The sequence below is a fragment of the Arvicola amphibius genome, chromosome 12 (assembly GCF_903992535.2).
Source record: "Arvicola amphibius chromosome 12, mArvAmp1.2, whole genome shotgun sequence".
Classification (NCBI taxonomy): Eukaryota; Metazoa; Chordata; class Mammalia; order Rodentia; family Cricetidae; genus Arvicola; species Arvicola amphibius.
Genome location: NC_052058.2, coordinates 66,223,234 through 66,238,558, shown reverse-complemented (window position 1 = coordinate 66,238,558; position 15,325 = coordinate 66,223,234). Strand labels below are relative to the sequence as shown.

Genomic DNA, 15,325 nt, shown 5'->3' with positions numbered 1-15,325 from the left:
AATGCCACTTTAAAGTGCTTTTTGGCAGAGGACTTGGTTACTGAGAAGAGGAAGATGATGAAACCTTACTGTAGGCATTAGAGGGTATGTTTTTGAGAAAGGATATTGGTATGTAGTCTTGGCTGTCCTCAAACTCAAAATCCTCCTGATTCAGCCTCTCACGTGCTGGGATTCCCTAGTATGTGCCACCACAACCAGCTGTAGTTCTTGATAAACAAACAAAACAGTGTGTCTGTAACTGTCAAGGACAAGGAAGACCATGTAACGGATTCTATGCTTTATTCAATTTCTGTCCCAGACATGAAATGTGTTGAGTAGGCTTTAATATTCCACTGTTTGGTAGGTGTTTGAGTTTCCTTCTGTAAACAGGTGTACATTTTGTCTTTAAAGAAAATATACTCTATGGCCTCATTCTATAACAATTAAAAATATGTATGTATACATGCTGTAAAGTTACATTTTGTCCACCACATTCGAAGAAGCATATAGATGACATGTCTTGTTTATTAGCAAACTTTTTTGATAGTTCCCTTTAAAAAATATTTTATTTTTTCACATATATGGGTGTTCTGTCTGCATGTATGTCTGTACACCATCTGTGTGCCTGGTGCCCTTAGAGACTAGCACATAGGATCTCCTGAAACTGGTGTTATGGACTATTATGAATCACCATGTGGGTGCTGGGAGTCAAACCTGGGTCTGCTGGAAGAGCAGCCATTACTCTTAACAGTTATCTCTCCAGCACCCCCCCCCCCAAAACAGTTCTTAAGAAGCAAATTTAAAACCCTAAAATAGAGCGCGATACAGACCAGCTGACTTGGAGGGAAAGAACTTGCTGTGCAAGCCTGACTGTTGGAGTTTGACACCTGGAACCATGTAAAGGTGGAAGGAGAAAACAGACTCCACGGTGTCTTATGACGTGCACATGTACATGATGGCACACAATGCTCTCCCATTATATAGACAAATAATAATGATGAAATAAAAATGTAAAAGGAACACAATGCTAAGCAAATTACTCATGCTAAATCATTTTCTCACTACTTGAAATAGAATTAATTTTTTTTTCATTTTCTAAGATCCAGTTTATTCTGTGTAGCCCTGGCTGTCCTGGAGCTCACCCTGTAGACCAGGCTGGTCTCAAACTCACAAAGACCCATCTGCCTCTGCCTTTTGAGTGCTGGGATTGAAGGTGTGCATGATCATTGCCGGGTGAGCATTAATGTTTCTGTTTTCCTCTGATGCATAGGTAACTTTTCTTTTCTGGCAGAAGGAGAACTTGGAGCTGATTCCACACTGTGTGAACCACTGCTGTGGCTGTTAGTATGAAAGGTAAGTTCCTGGCTCGGTGTTCGGTGGATGTGGCATTTAGGGCCAAGAACCAGGAAATAGGTATCTCCTTATAAATACAGCTTACATCATTCTTGATCACTGTACTTCTGTGTTTTCTCAAAGACAGCTTTGTCCCATGGAATGACAGCATGCTACTGTACCTGACTGGTCCTGTTTTGTTTACCTAGGCTTTAACACCGTGTCACTGGGTAGTGCTCAGGGCATTCTACAAACTTAGAAGAATGGCACAACAAAAATAATCCTAAGGCCTTGATGTAAATTCTAGCTCTGTTACCCACTTGCTAGCTGATTTTGGAGGTACACTGCATAGTCATAGGTTCTTCTACTTCCTAGCTTTAAGACTTTGGCAAATATCTTATCCAGTTTTTAATTTCCTTCCTTGTCACATGAAGATCAAATGTCTGTGTGTATGAAAGACTCTCTCCTTGACCTGCTTAGTTAGGACTCTCTACTCTCTCTAGGCCCCAACCCTAGCATCTGGGATTTATAGGTCCATATCACCTACCTGTAGCAAGCATCTTGCTAAGTTTAGAGTCTCCAAACCCAACAGGCATCAGAGAACCTATGTCAACCTTTGGTAAGAATCCTGTCAAATCAGTTTAGCCAGTGTGCATAATCCTGATGTTTCCTTTTAGTAACTTTCCATCCTTACCTTCCTTCTTGGCTATAAATCCTCATTTCTTCCAGAAGTGGAGTTACAAACACAAAAAGAATAATGACCACTCTTCCTCACTAGCAATACTTCTCAATAAAATGCCACCTTAAGAACTTCCCAGCACCGGGTGGTGGTGCCTCATGCCTTTAACCCTAGCACTTGGGAGAGTTGAGGCAGGTGGATCTCTGTGAGTTGAAGGCCAGCCAGGTCTACAGAGTAAATTCCAGGACAGCCAAGGTTACAAAGAAAAACCCTGTCTCCAAAAACCAAACCCAAAACCAACCAAACAAAAAAAAAAACCCCAAAAAACCCAAAAAACTGCCTAGCTTTGCTTTTAATATCCAAGATTGCTATGAATTAAGCTAGTTAGTATATGTTAAATTAAAATAGTGTCCAGTCCATAGATGTATCCCATAAATACTACATTTGATAGTACAGGTATTCTTTTTGTGTTGTGTTGTGTTGTATGCATGGAGGCCAGAGGATAACCTTAGGTGCCCTTCCTCAGGGCTATTTCTACTCCCTGAGACAAGGTCTCTTCCTAGCCTAGAACTTGCTAAGTAGTGCTGGTGGGCTGGTCATAAGCTGTCAACCTACCTGTTTCTACCTGCTCAGCACTGGGATTCAAACATGTGCCGTTCATCACACCTGGCTTGTAGACTGTGATATCACTCACTAGTCTTCATCTACTCTTTGCAGAAAATGGCATTATCCTTTGGCAAGCTATTGTGTAATGTTTCAGGTACTGCTGCTACTAAGTCTATTACAAACTTGTTACATTGTTCCATTTTCTTACTATATAATGCCATGAACACGCCTTAATTTTTCACAACTCCTTTATTTATTCTAGTTATAGAACTGGATTTACTAGAATAAAAGATATATATTTTGGTTTTGCGAGACACGGTTCTTCTGTGTAGCCCTGACTGTCCTGGAACTCATATTTTAGACCAGGTTGGCCTTGAACTCAGAGATCTGCCTGCCTCTGCTTCCTGAGTGTTGTGATTAAAGATCTGCACTACCATGCCAGACTCTTAACAAAATAAATAACCAATTACCAGAGAGGGACTGCTCACCAACCTACCCTGCAGTGAACATCATCACTCTCCCATCAATACTACTTTAACTTGCATTAGTGAACTGAAACACTGTTAATGTGTTTATTCTGCAAAATTATGTTTATGTCCTTTGACAATTAAAGAATCAATTTAAATTGTTTTCCAAATAATGGTAGATTAGATTACAGCTAAGAAAAATATCCATTCCCTTCAGCCCATCCCTGTTTCCAAGACAAGAATATTCTTTGCCTCAGTGATGTTGGGTTTGGTGACTGGTTTTAGTGTTAGAAAATACAGACTTCTTTGGACCTGTCTTGTGAGTTCCTTTGGCTAACAAGAAGCAGGCAGATGGTGAGCAGAGAGGCTCTGCATGTATTTGTGCAGTAGGACTTGCTCCCTCAGTGCCATGTCAGGAGATTCCTTTCTAAGTGTAGCTCCATGAGGTGAGGCTCCAGAATAAGCACACATGGAACAGACCCACCCCAAATGACAGTGAGAACAATGTCCACATAAGATAGTTCAGCAGAGGCAGCCTTAACATATGAGCCCAATCTATTCCAGTCAATTTCCAGCTGACCCAAAGAGGCTCAAGCAAGAAGAAATTACAGTTATTTTACTTATCAAACTTTGGGTTGATTTATTATGTAGCAACAGCTGATGAGAAAGTATACTTACTGTAGTGAACTATATAAACAATTGGAAGAGATCCATATAAAATCTCCCCCTCTCCCTACAACATATAGTAGGAATAAGCCCCCTTAGTGAACTATATAAACAATTGGAAGAGATCCATATAAAATCTCCCCCTCTCCCTACAACATATAGTAGGAATAAGCCCCCTTATAGTCTATTTGCTCACTTATATTTTGCTTTTTCTTTTTGTGCTAAAAATATGTAGACACAATAAGTTCATCGTTTTTCACTGATAACATCAATGTAAAATTATATGTACATATATATATATATATCACATGCTTAAAGTTTTAAAGGTTTTAAAACTCTGTGTAAGTGGACTTTATCTTAAGTAAAAGATGTTTTTAATAGTTTTACACGAACATTTAATAAATAAATGTGATCTCATCTTTTTTCTAGAAAAAAATTAAAAATTCTATCAAGCCTCAAATTTCTCTCTAATCAGGCATTGTTGTGTAAGTTGAATTAAATTTCATCTTTGCTTCTTTTTGTTTGTTTATTGTTTGGTTTTTCGAGATAGGATTTATCTGTAGTTTTGGCACCTGTCCTGGAACTAGCTCTTGTAGACAAGGCTGGCCTCAAACTCACAGAGATCCGCCTGTGTCTGTCTCCCGAGTGCTGGGATTAAAGGCGTGTGCTACCACCGACTGGCTCCTTTGCTTCTTCTTAGCATCAAAAATCCTATAATTCTGAGCAATAAAATATTACAAATATTAGTGTTATTAAAGCAACACGACATATAGGAAATGCTGTTTTCATGAGTTGTAAGAACAATTAAGAAAACCAATGTGACGAGAAAACCAAAATGATATCAAGGTGTCAATGTGTGTGTTACTTTTTAAAAGTCTTTTAAGTGACAAAGAAGGTAAAAAGATTTAATTTATTCAAAGATATATATATATATATCACATGTAGAAATATATAAATTTATATATAGAAACAATTACATCATTTGAAAATTAGTACAATGATAGCCAAAAATGGCAAAGAGCATTAAATTACTAATGAGAAGAAATCAGTATCTTATTGTTTTGTTTTCTGATATCAACAGATCTTTTAGCCAATCTTGTCTCGATAGACTGTGAAACAGTTTTTCCTCCTATGAGGAAATTACAACAGAATATATTAAGTTCCAAAAGGGTTAATGTTTTGAACTACTTTAAATATCAAGGCAAAAATGAGAACATTTATCCAAATGAGTTTTCTTTTTTAATTGAACATATGTCTTTTAAAGCTAATGGAACAAAAATTTCCCCAAAGAATTAAAAAAAAAACCACAATTACTCTTTCTATTATAATATAAGACAATTAAAATGTGGACTAGAAGCCTATTATTCAGGGTAGCAAGAGGGTAGCAACTAGCTGTACCCCAGAGAAACAGCATTTCAGGACTGTGTGTGTTCACTCAAAATAATGAAGTGGTCGCTGCATAGGAGAAAACCTCACAGGGAGGCATAACACCCTTCAGAATGCACAAGGGGATTCAGACGAGACCTGGGCACCAGTAACATGGATGTAAATGAACACAAGAGATGCTCTTTCAAAACTTTATAGCGAATCCAACCCTGTCCACAAAAGTCAGGGAATGTGGAGTGTAAGCACCCCCTCCATATATTTATGTGAATAACACAGTCTAATTCCACTAAGAATTTACGAGGATTACAGAATTTTAGGACCTACAAATGCAATGCGAGCTGATGAAATACAACTTGTTAGAAGTAATAACATCACAGTCTTTCTGCTATTATACTTCCCAAAGATCTTTTCTTGCAAAGCCCAGAAACCTCAAGGAAACCAAAACCCATTTAAAACACTTCCTCACCTCCTCTAATCCCAATTCCAAGACAACACTTGTAAGGAGCTGTTTCAAATGTGGTCATGTAATGAAATATGAATTTTTAAACACAGAGATTGGCTGCTAGCTGAATTCCTTTGTCTCCAAAAAATCAATGACAGAAAATAAAATGCCCTGAATTAATTCAAATGTGCTTTTTTTAATACAACAAAAGAGGCCTAACTGAAATATTATCATGATTAATCTTCCTAAATGGGCTGCCTAAACCCTCACCTTCTAAAAAATGATTCTAGGTGCAGGGTTAATGCTTACACCTCCATTTTTACAAATCATGCAGCATAACATAAGAAACAACCTCTGTAACAATTTTGAAAGTGCACTTAATATAATGCTGTTACTATGGTAACCCTGGCAGACTAGTGTTTTAAAAGACTCAGATCTGAGTCTGAACAAGGTTATGTCACGATCTTTTACTCTTCTTTCCTCATAAATGTAGCTTTTGCAACAGCACATGCACTCTATAGAAAAGTATATAATTAGTCATTTTGAATTGATTCTTTTGACTCAGTAATTATTTCTAAAGTCTGTGTTTTCTTAGAATACTGCCCAAGAAAATCAAAGAACTTAAGGCTGGGGATACAGCACAGTGTATGGAGCGCTTGCCTAGCATGCATGAAGCCCTGAGTTTGATGCCCCATCACCCCATAAAACTGGGTATTGTACATTCCTGTAATCCCAGCACTCAAGAGGGAGACTGATGCAAGGGGACCACAAATTCAGTCATCCTTGATACACAGTGAATTTGAAGCCGACATGAGCTATGTGAGACCTTGTCCTTTTCTCCCTCTCCCTCTCTCTCTTTCTTTTTTTTCCCCTGAGACAGGGTTTTTCTGTGTAGCCCTGGCTGTTTTGAAATTCATCAGCACTGGTCAGCAAAGGGAGCTGTTCTTTTCCCATTCAACCCATTTTTTGTAGTATACCAGTTTATAATATAATTCCATGAGCAATTCTTACAATAAATCTGTGAAGTAAATAGATACAGGTAAAGTTATGGCTTTCTGTGAAACAAAAGCAGCTATGACAAATGAGGCCAAGGCAAGCAGAAGTAGGAAACAGGATTGCTTCTACCCTCCAACTGCAAGGTAAGGTTGGGATAAGCTCAGTGATACAGTACTTGCCTGGCATGGCACACATAAGACCCTGAGCATCCTAGTATCACAAAAATAAAAATGAAGAGACAGGCGTGGTGGCACACATCTGGAATACCAACACTTGGGTGGCGGAGGTAGTGGGGGGATCAGAAGTCCATCCTTAGCTACATGTCATCTGAACATCATTTTTCATCTGTGGCCTATCAGGCTGGGTCAGAGATTTATGCTCTGTGCTTTCCCAGTACCCTGCTTATACAAACTAGTACTCTATTTTGAAGTCTTTCAAAACATGTAGTTTCCAAACCCCATAAAACTTAGCCTTTTAGCCATTCCTCAGTATACAGCTCAACAAAGCTCAATAATTACAAAAAAGGGGAAAAATTTCTCTTAACACCTTTTAGTGAAAGGATATATGCAGCAGGTAAGTCAACAACTATAAATACATTTACACCAATGTAAAACTATATCACATTAAAATATAGTTCAGTAGTAACACACACCTTTAATCCCAGCACTTGGGAGGCAGAGACAGGCGGATTTCTGTGAGTTTGAGGCCAGCCTGGTCTACAGAGCAAGTTCCAGGACATGCTCCAAAGTTACTGAGAAACCCTGTATTGGAAAAACAAATAACAAAAACAAATACACACACACACACATATAAACACACATATAGAGTATATATGTATATATATTGAACTTAATTCTGTAACTAAGGCAGGCCTTGAACTTGTGATCATTTGTCTCATTATAGGTCTTTGTATAAACTGATGTTCCCAGGGGGGAAGAAAGAAAAGTCATACCTGTGTTAAAGGATTCTTCAAGGCTGAATGGCTGAACTTTGTGTGTGATTGTAGATAATATTGAAGACCGTCTTCAGACCCTTTAAAAACCATTCATTGTCTACTCCTGTGTCTGAACATCTCTGTGACTATCAAAATCTTTAAAATGCATTCTTTGTGTGTATGGAGAGCTTGGTATCGGTGTTTTCCGAGACAGTGTCTGATGTAGTCCAGAGCTATGATATGACTGAACTGACTGCTGAGCAGGCCCCAGGGATCCTCCCGTGTCTGTCTTCCCAGAGTGGGGATTATAAGTGCCTGCTGCCAGGCTTGGCCTTCACATAGGTTCTGGGGACCAAACTCATGTCTTCAACTTCGTGCAGCGAGCCTTTTCCTGAATGAGTTACCAGCCCTAAAATTTAATTTCAGCAGAACACTAGCTCCTACCAATCTAAAAGCTGACAACACCCCAGACCTATAGTGTTCCCTTCGTTTGCTGTAGCCTGCCTACTTGCAGTCACCGCCAGAACACTCAGTAAATGCCCTGACTTACGGCTTTCTTTGTTCTGTAACTGCAAACTCTCATGTAACTACTTCCAGTGGAACACGTCTTTCAGGGCAACCTGCATCTGTGCTCCCAGGCTATCACCACTTATGTCTGGATCAAGAATGAGCTGTATTTCCTGAGGTGAGTGTTGTGTATTTGTGTCAACAGCACCAGCAGCCCTGGCAACTGTCAGCTCCTTAATGAATGTACTGTTAGTATAAAATATTTACCCAAAATAGTGGTGCTCATTTTTACCTAAGATGGGAGGCAAGTGTTTGTGATAATTTAGTAAGAGGAGCCATAAAGCATCTTGTATCAGATCAACTGTCAAATTTATAAATTATCTAGTAATAACTGACTAGTGGCATTCCTCAGCAAAATTAAAATTATGGGAGCTTTTCCCTCACTAAGGTACTCAATTAAATTCTATCACTTACCCAGAATGGCCACATGCTATTCTAAGCACAGAATCTCACACTATTAACTCTCAGGACCAGCAGATACATGCTAGTGCAGCAGCAGTTTTGTCCCACTGAATTAAGACTCACAAATACAGCCTCACAAAAATGGTTTCTGAAAACAGTTTACCTGAGTATTTAAAAGCACTCTACTGGTTTCCATTAGTCACATTTCTGGGCCACCTACGGATGAGAAATTGTAGTGGCTAAGTCGTGGGCTGATACTGTAATGCGTTTTAGTAAAAGAAGTGAAATAACTGATTGACAGTTCTTGGGAAAAGGTTAAAAATTCAAAAGGAGTGTCTGCATGTGGCTCAGAACTTAAAAGCTTTTTTTCTCTTCCCAATAGAAGAGCAGTAGCAAGTAATAGCAGGTTGCCATGGAGACAAGAAAATAGAGGGATCAGAGAACTCAATTTGCAGTTAAATGGGCTGGAAACAATCCCTGCTAGTTGGTGAAGGGAAACGATTAAAAATATACTTGATTGCCAGAGGGAATCTTGTACACCTACCCATTTCCTAACCTCATTAATGAACAAGGAGCTCTTAAAAAAAACACTAAATGAAAACCCAAGGCATTCATAGGTTAAATCCACTGAGCATAATTCAGGCTTTCGAACATTAACATAATTCTTCCTATCTGATCGACTGTGATTCTTGTTAATGATGTTTGTTAATATACAGTGAAATGAGACTAAAACTGTATTCAAGGATAAACCATGATAATCAGGGTCTGGAGCTTCAGTGGAAACCAACAGCACAAATAGTAAGGTCCAGGGCAACAGACTCAGGAAGAAACAACTCAGATTTGAAAGTCTCAGCATACCTTTGTGAGTACTGTACAGGGCTGCAAAGGTCACGGTGAAGAAAGTGGTGGAGTATTTGCCAGCATTTACTAAATGAGGAAAGGCCCTTTTTGTGTCACGGTACCGGCGCAGGCACTGGATGAAGCGAAGCCAAGCAGGAATACACTGAACAATGGCTCGTACACCATATGTATATCTGTGGCAAAATTCTGGTTCTGTGAAGATTTCAAAGAAGAAGGAAAAATTACAATTCAAAAGAATGAATTGTTCACACCATTTAGTCGCACAGTCCAAATACCCATCAGCGAATAAAATCCAAGTCATCCCCATGGGTTCAGTCATTCTCTCCTATGTAACTACTTACTATTTGCTCAAGCTTTTCAGTGGTGGATAAGCCAATGAGAAAAGGTAAAAACTACAGAGGAACTACTGGGAAAATCTGTCCTCTAGACTTCTTAATATCCTAGAATTAATTTTTTTCAAGTGCAATAATAAAACTATAGGAAAAAGAGTCTATGAATCAAAAGAAGAAAAAAACTGTTTTGTTCTATGATGTTAAACATATGGAAAACCGACAAAAGTCACAGGTACCTAGACAGTTTTATAAATGCCAAGTACTATAAAATATGTACACAGAGCACATGTTCTATGGACTCCCTTTTAATCAAGAACAAGGTATAGGGTTCATTATTAATTTTTTACTGCTGCTTTGTTGTGTTTTTACTTCTGAGACAGGGTTTCATCATTATGCAGCCTACGCTGAACAGGGACTTACTATCCTACAGCTTCGGCCTCCTCAGTGCGGGGATAGCAAGTGCATGGTAGGCTGTCACACCCAATTTTTCATTCTCTTTTGTGAGTAGATGCTCTATGTATGACCTGTCTATATTAGATCTTTGTGATGAATGCAAACTTCCTAACTATACAAACCTGGCATTACCTTAAATGTGGGTACAGAGCCAGAAGAAAAATAAAGGTTTCAAATAAGATTTGTAAAGCAATCTACCACAACTTTTCCCAAGGCATTTGACCTGATTCTAAGCAATCAGTACTTTGATCACGGTACCTACAATGCTATCCCAAGCATTTTTGTGAAGACTAATTGCTGGCACTCTAGCATTTGTGATACAGTTACCAACACATAGGAACATTGAAGAAATAACTGCAGAGTTCTTCAGTATAAGTTGTAAATTTCTTGGCAAGTGGATGGCTAAAATAACACAATTTAAAATCCAAATTATTTCAGTTCAGGAGATTGCTAACAGAATGCCAAGTACATTTAATTAAATCTGTAATGTTATTGGATGAGTTTTCACCATGACCTCAACCGTCGCAGTTATCATTCCCAATATTTCTTGGTTTATGTTGGCAATTCAGCAGTGTGAATACAAAATCATAGCCTACCTTGTAGATCATTTGGCAACAGGCCCTTACTCTCATCCCATTTGAGCTCAAAACTGTAGAAGCAGATCATATATTCCAGGTCCATGAGTATCACTGACAGGCTGTTCAGCTGATCGGCCAGCCAGAAATCAGCAAAGCCTACCTTATGGAAGGGAGCTGTAAATACTCGAAACTGAGAAAAAGAAAGAAAGGAAGGAGGGAGGAAGGGAGGGAGGGAGGGAGAGAGAGAGAGAGAGAGAGAGAGAGAGAGAGAGAGAGAGAGAGAGAGAGAGAGAGAGAGAGAGCATAGAAACAGGAAACCGTACATTAAATTTCTGCAATTGATGTCTGACCATTCAGAGTGTCTGCTGATGAAGCACAGACACACACACAAAGCCCATGCAACAAAGGCTGGGGTAAGCAGCAGTACGGGGATTGCACTGAAAGCACGACTGCAAAGACAACAGTGTGCCTGTGTTGAGTGTGCGGGGCGCAGGTAGGAACTGCAGGTAAAAAAGTAAGAGATCAGGAAGAGGGAGAATAAACTAGGCAGAGTGGGTAATTCCTGTAAGCCCAACACTTAGAAGGCTAAGGCAGGATTTCCACAAATTTGAGGCCAGCCTGAGCTACAAAGTAAAATCCTGCCAAGAAAAAAAAAGTGCTGGAAATACAGAGAGGAAATCTAATATTTAGGTTACAAAGAAAATTTGCTGGACAGGGAAGCACTTAGCAAACTAAATACAAAGCTCTTCTTTGCCTGTAAAATACAGGTAGGGAAGGGTGGTTATATCAGCTGAGGCATGTCACATTCTCTAACCTAAATGACATTGTTACAGCATGGGGTTTCAAACCCAGGGTCTTGTGCTTAAGTCAAGCGCTCTATCACTGAACTGCAACCCCAGCCTATGTAATATTTATCCCACTAACGTAATGGTAATGGCTTGTTAACCCTGAATTTCACCACAAAATCACCTCTCTTACCACCGTCCTGAAAATGGTCAATCTATTAAGCAAATATATTGAACACTAACTAAAAAACTATATTTTCTTAGGGTTTATAGACTGCTACAGCTCAATCTTTATAATAACTCCTCTTAAGGGGAGTAGGTTGAGACAGGCCTCACTATGTAGACAGGCCTCACCTTTACACAATAGGTGTGTTCCACCATGCCCAACTCAATTCCAAAGTTAGGTACTATTGCTATTCCATTAAACATAAACTCATCTTGGCTTGCTCTATATCAACCTGTTATAACTTCAGAGAGAAATTCTGGCACTGCAGAGAAGAGAAAACTCAGACACTAATGCCATCACCAGGAATAAAAAGTTGTGGAGAGTGCCTGGATGACTCCATGCAAAGGAGTATGGATGCAGATAGCTTTTATATTTATCCTGTCAGATTCCCTTGATTTTATTATAAAAAAGAGTAAGATAATAATGATGTACTACTCTGTCAAAGTAGCAATTCTGAAAATGAGTATAAATTTCTAGCTCTCTGGATATATTCATTTAGTAGACAAATTCAATCCATAAGCATTTCTCTTCAGAGAGACACAGGACTAAATGGTATGACTCAATCCTGAGTGTCACCTAACAAATACTGGAATTGGAACTAGACCACAAAACAATAATACAGGCTTTGTGATATTGCTGTATGGAGCTGGTATCTTTGGGTTCCATGATTTATTCTCTTGATAGCTCCCTTATATTTTGTTGAGTCCAAAAATCCAGGTTACAAGTTATGCTATTACACCATAAGCTCCAGACAGAGGACACTTCCTTACAGAGAAGAGGCAGAATGAGGTCTTAGCAGTCCATGTATGTAGACTCTGCTTTGAGCTACTGTAATATTTTGAGATACTCTAGGATGTGGAATAGACTTAAATAATTCAAAGAAACAAATGCAAGAGGATAATTTCCAATATAACACCAAAGGATCACCAAAGGACCACACCCAAAGTAGGCCAGTATCTTAAAGGCTATTGGCTGAAGGAGTTGCCACAGTTCTCTAGTAGTTGACTTTTGCAAAACTGGTAGACTAGGGGAAATTGTTTCCTTCTGACACGAGACAAACCTCCATTACTTTTTTAATCGCCAGCCTCATCCTCAAAACCTGGCTAGTCCAGAATGTTCCTATAAGAGAAGCAGATAAATGCAATGCAACAAGAAATAAAGGATGAAGGTACGAAACTACAAGAGGAAAGCATTGATGTAAAAATAAAAAGAGGGAAGAGTAAATGTTAGTCATTTTAACAAAGACTTAAGTCTTTACTGTATGTCAAGTATGTAGACATGTAGATATAAAAAGTGATCCCAAAAGCTTAGAAGACCCACAGTCTAGTTGGGCAAATAAATGCACAGAGATACAATATAGCACCCTGTGGCAAATGTATCATAGAGACACATTAAAAAGGACACCCTAGAAAACAGAAAGGAACAAGCACTTCTGTCACAGGCAAGTCAAGAGGACTGACCGGTCATACTTAACTGACATTTATACACAGTCAACCTCATTCCAGATGTATCTGAATCCTCTTTCTAAATGAGTATCATGTTACTCTTCTTTTTCACTTCTAGCCAAAGCCTTCCAAATACTCTACCTCTACTCTTTGATTAAAATGATAGAACCCTAGAGTAATAGTATTATGAAATCTAGAATTAATTCTGAATGTTTAGACAAATGCACAAAAAAACCAAATCACTGGTGGGTGATTGGTAAGTTACTGGCCTAGGGTACAGCATTTTAGGTCCTAGAATATTTGCAAATACGTTATGAGCTATCTTGGGGATGGGACGTAAGTCTACATGTCGAATCTATGATAGCTGAAGGTAAATATATACTATATGAGGCTGCAGTTCTACTTCAAAAATTATTTTATGCATATGGATGTTTTGAATGCATGTATGTCTGTGCACCATGCGTGTGCTTTTATGCTCTTGGAGGGCAGAAGACGGAATCAGATCCCTTAGAACTGGAGTTACAGGCAGTTGTGAGCTGTCATATAAATGCTGGTACTAAAAAATGGGTCCTCTGAAAGGGCAACCTGTGTTCTTAACCACTGAGTCATCTCCTCGACCCCTAAGTTCATGTGAGTGTACACATGATTTTACTATAGAACTAAAGAAAATATTGGTTAAAAAACGATCTCTTATTTTAAAACTTCTTTTTGTTTTTGTTTTTTTTTTGTTTTTTGTTTTTTTTGAGATAGGGTCTCTCTGTGTAGCTCTGGCTGTCCTGAAACTCACTCTGTAGTCCAGGTTGGCCTTGAACTCACAGAGAGCCGCCTGCCACTGCTTCCTGAGTGCTGTGATTAAAGGCATGCATGCCACTGCCCAATTCTATTTTAAATCTTGAGCTAGCTTACTGGAAGAATAAGGTAATGTTACTGTTGGAAATCTGGAGCTTTGTTTATACTTTCTAGTTGAAATTCTGGTTGGGGCAAATACAGATGTAGGAAAGAGACTAATGGGTATAAATAGACTGTGCTAGACTAGACATATTAATATTGCAGTAAGTTAGTTTCTTAAAGTTCTTGAGCTTTTTTTAAGGGAAGGTGGCATTTGCCAATCTCAAAGATTGCCATGTAACTATGAATATAATACATATTCCCATATAACTATAAACATAAAAGTACTTTATTATTATGATCACATGACATATGTGTTTTCCACACTAAAAATTGGAGGTTTAAAAAAAAGAGAAATAAACATTTTATTTTGGACAAATCTTTAAAAAACAATTCAAAGAAATATAGCTACAGTGAAAACATTCTATTAATTTTCTGTCATACATTATAGGGACTAATTGGATCAGTGAAGTTTGAATAAAATAAATATGTCAACTGAATTTAAATGACCTATACACAGTAATATTATTTGTTTTGGTAACAACACAACAAAAGCAACAAATCAGTGTTTCTTTCTACATTTCACTGCTTCTAAGAGTGCTTCTTACTAGTCTATGATTCCTTCTTATACATCATTGCTAGTCTATTCAATCAACCAATCTGCATTAGTAACACACACTGCAGCCACATACATAAACATCTACTCAACAGGGATCATTCTACTAATCAGAGTAAGTAGCCATGCATGAAATTGTGGCTTTCTACTTAAGTAAAGGATGCACTGGGGAATTGCGCACTTAGCACACAACATACACAACTACATCATCCTGTTATCACAATGAGATTATTATAATAAGCTTCCTGAATCTTCCAAAAAAATCCCTCATTTAGAAATAATTTTATAGATAAACTGAAGAGGTGGCTCAGTGGCTAATAGTACTTGCTGCTCTTTTGGAGGACTTGGGTTCAGTTTCCAGCACCCATATGGCAGCTCATAACCATCTATACGTTCCAAGGATCCAATGCCACCTTCTAGTTTATATGAGCACAAACCACACATACACATATGAAGGTACCCACATATAAAAAGATAAAAAGAAACAAATCTTTAAAAAAACCCAATACTTTATAGGGATTTTACACGTATAGTTCATCTAAGAAAATATTTTTAATATATTCAAGAGATAAATTGCGGCTCTATTTTTTCTTCTCCCTCTAAAACCCAAACCACCTTCTCTAAAAGCATGCTGATGCTAGGTTCTGGTACATGCCTGTAATCCCAGAATTCATGTTCCAGATAC

General features: G+C 38.4%; 1 protein-coding gene across 1 annotated transcript in view; it reads right to left on the bottom strand.

Moving 5' to 3' along the window:
* Xpr1 (xenotropic and polytropic retrovirus receptor 1) overlaps window positions 1–15,325 on the bottom strand; it is a 148,858-nt gene that overhangs the window by 22,112 nt on the left and 111,421 nt on the right. The window contains exons 10-11 of the mRNA XM_038349545.1: window positions 10,699–10,870; window positions 9,315–9,509 (exon numbers count right to left, since the gene is read on the bottom strand). Of these exons, the coding sequence (XP_038205473.1) occupies window positions 9,315–9,509; window positions 10,699–10,870 (367 nt within the window). The remainder of the gene's footprint in view (window positions 1–9,314; window positions 9,510–10,698; window positions 10,871–15,325) is intronic.